The following is a 1,223-nucleotide window of genomic DNA, read 5'->3' on the forward strand; positions in this document are numbered from 1 at the left end:
AATGGGCAGCTTCACATGATGCCATTTCAACAGTGGTCTACTCTAGTCCAAATACTTCCCAAGAATGTCACCATCTCGAAATAAGAAATAATCCTGTAAATAGAGAAACTGTCAGTTAAAAAAACTTATAACAAATACATTAGTTCCAAAGTTATTAAGAGTTCTACATACCTTATCATCTAGAACTACTTTGGTGCCTCCATATTCAGGGAGAAGAACTTTATCTCCAACTTTCACACTCACTGGTTCGATCTCTCCACCCTAAGATAAGAAAATAAAGATGTTTACCATTAGCTTGCAAAACACTTAATTTTTAAGTCACTATAATTAACCAAAGTGTGAGGAAAAACTTTCATTACTAACACCATTTTTACCTGAAAAAATTTAAAGGTCCACCCCCTGTCCCAGTACTCATTATACAGCCAATTCTTCAGTCATACACAGTGTTAACAAGCCAGGTTTCAGAGCCACATAAAGAACGGTCACTTTCAACTTCTTTCAACATGCATAAGTTAAAAAATAAGTTTGAGGGCAACTTCTTTTGTAATTCACTTTCTTTCCCTTCAAAGTTTAGAGGGGGGGGGTTGCAAACTAGATGTGCACCCGAACTTCCCTAAGCTTAACTCCAAGTAGTTCCTTGTTAAAATTTTCTGAGGCAACTAAACAATGCAGTTAAGATATTTGACCCGCAAGGGCATTTATTGTCTTCTGACACACTTAAGAGATTGCAGTTCTAGTTAGTGAAATGCAGAATACCTGGAATGATAAGGCTCAAAGCCACTTCCATCTTAGTGTTACGCCAAGAAACCAAGTTTCCTCTAGATTCTTAAAACCCCGGCACTTTAACTGGAGTACAAGTAACTTTCACTTTATGAGCAATTTTAATAATTTAGAAACCAGTATCCTATAACAGTCATTCCACAATCAAGGAGCCCTGGTGACATAGTGAGTTAGTTTGGGCTGCTAACCAAACCGCAGTTTGAAATCACGAGGCTCCTCGGAGGGAGAAAGACAGAGCTCTCTACTCCCCTCTAAGTCTCAGAAACCCACCGGAGCAGCTCTCGACAGTCTGATAGGGTGGCTAGAATTCAGAATCGACTAGATGGCAGTTGAGTTTCGTTGGGTTTACCTTTCCTTTCGAGCCGGACCCAACAGCAACGACTGTGGCTTGCAGGACTTTTCCTTGAGATTTTTCTGGAAGCATAATGCCTCCTTTGGTTACA

At 39.7% G+C, this 1,223-nt stretch overlaps 1 protein-coding gene across 1 annotated transcript; it reads right to left on the bottom strand.

The window, feature by feature from the left end:
- LOC101644439 (10 kDa heat shock protein, mitochondrial) lies at window positions 1-1,219 on the bottom strand (the record flags this gene model as incomplete). The annotated part of the gene is made up of 3 exons (XM_004718007.2): window positions 1-93; window positions 172-261; window positions 1,130-1,219. Coding segments are annotated over 3 exons (231 nt in total), but the record flags the coding sequence as incomplete, so codon positions are not given.
- Window positions 1,220-1,223: the final 4 nt, after the last annotated feature.

This window comes from Echinops telfairi, unplaced genomic scaffold (assembly GCF_000313985.2).
Source record: "Echinops telfairi isolate 266 unplaced genomic scaffold, ASM31398v2 ScPeMD7_6259;HRSCAF=7171, whole genome shotgun sequence".
NCBI classification, from domain to species: domain Eukaryota; kingdom Metazoa; phylum Chordata; class Mammalia; order Afrosoricida; family Tenrecidae; genus Echinops; species Echinops telfairi.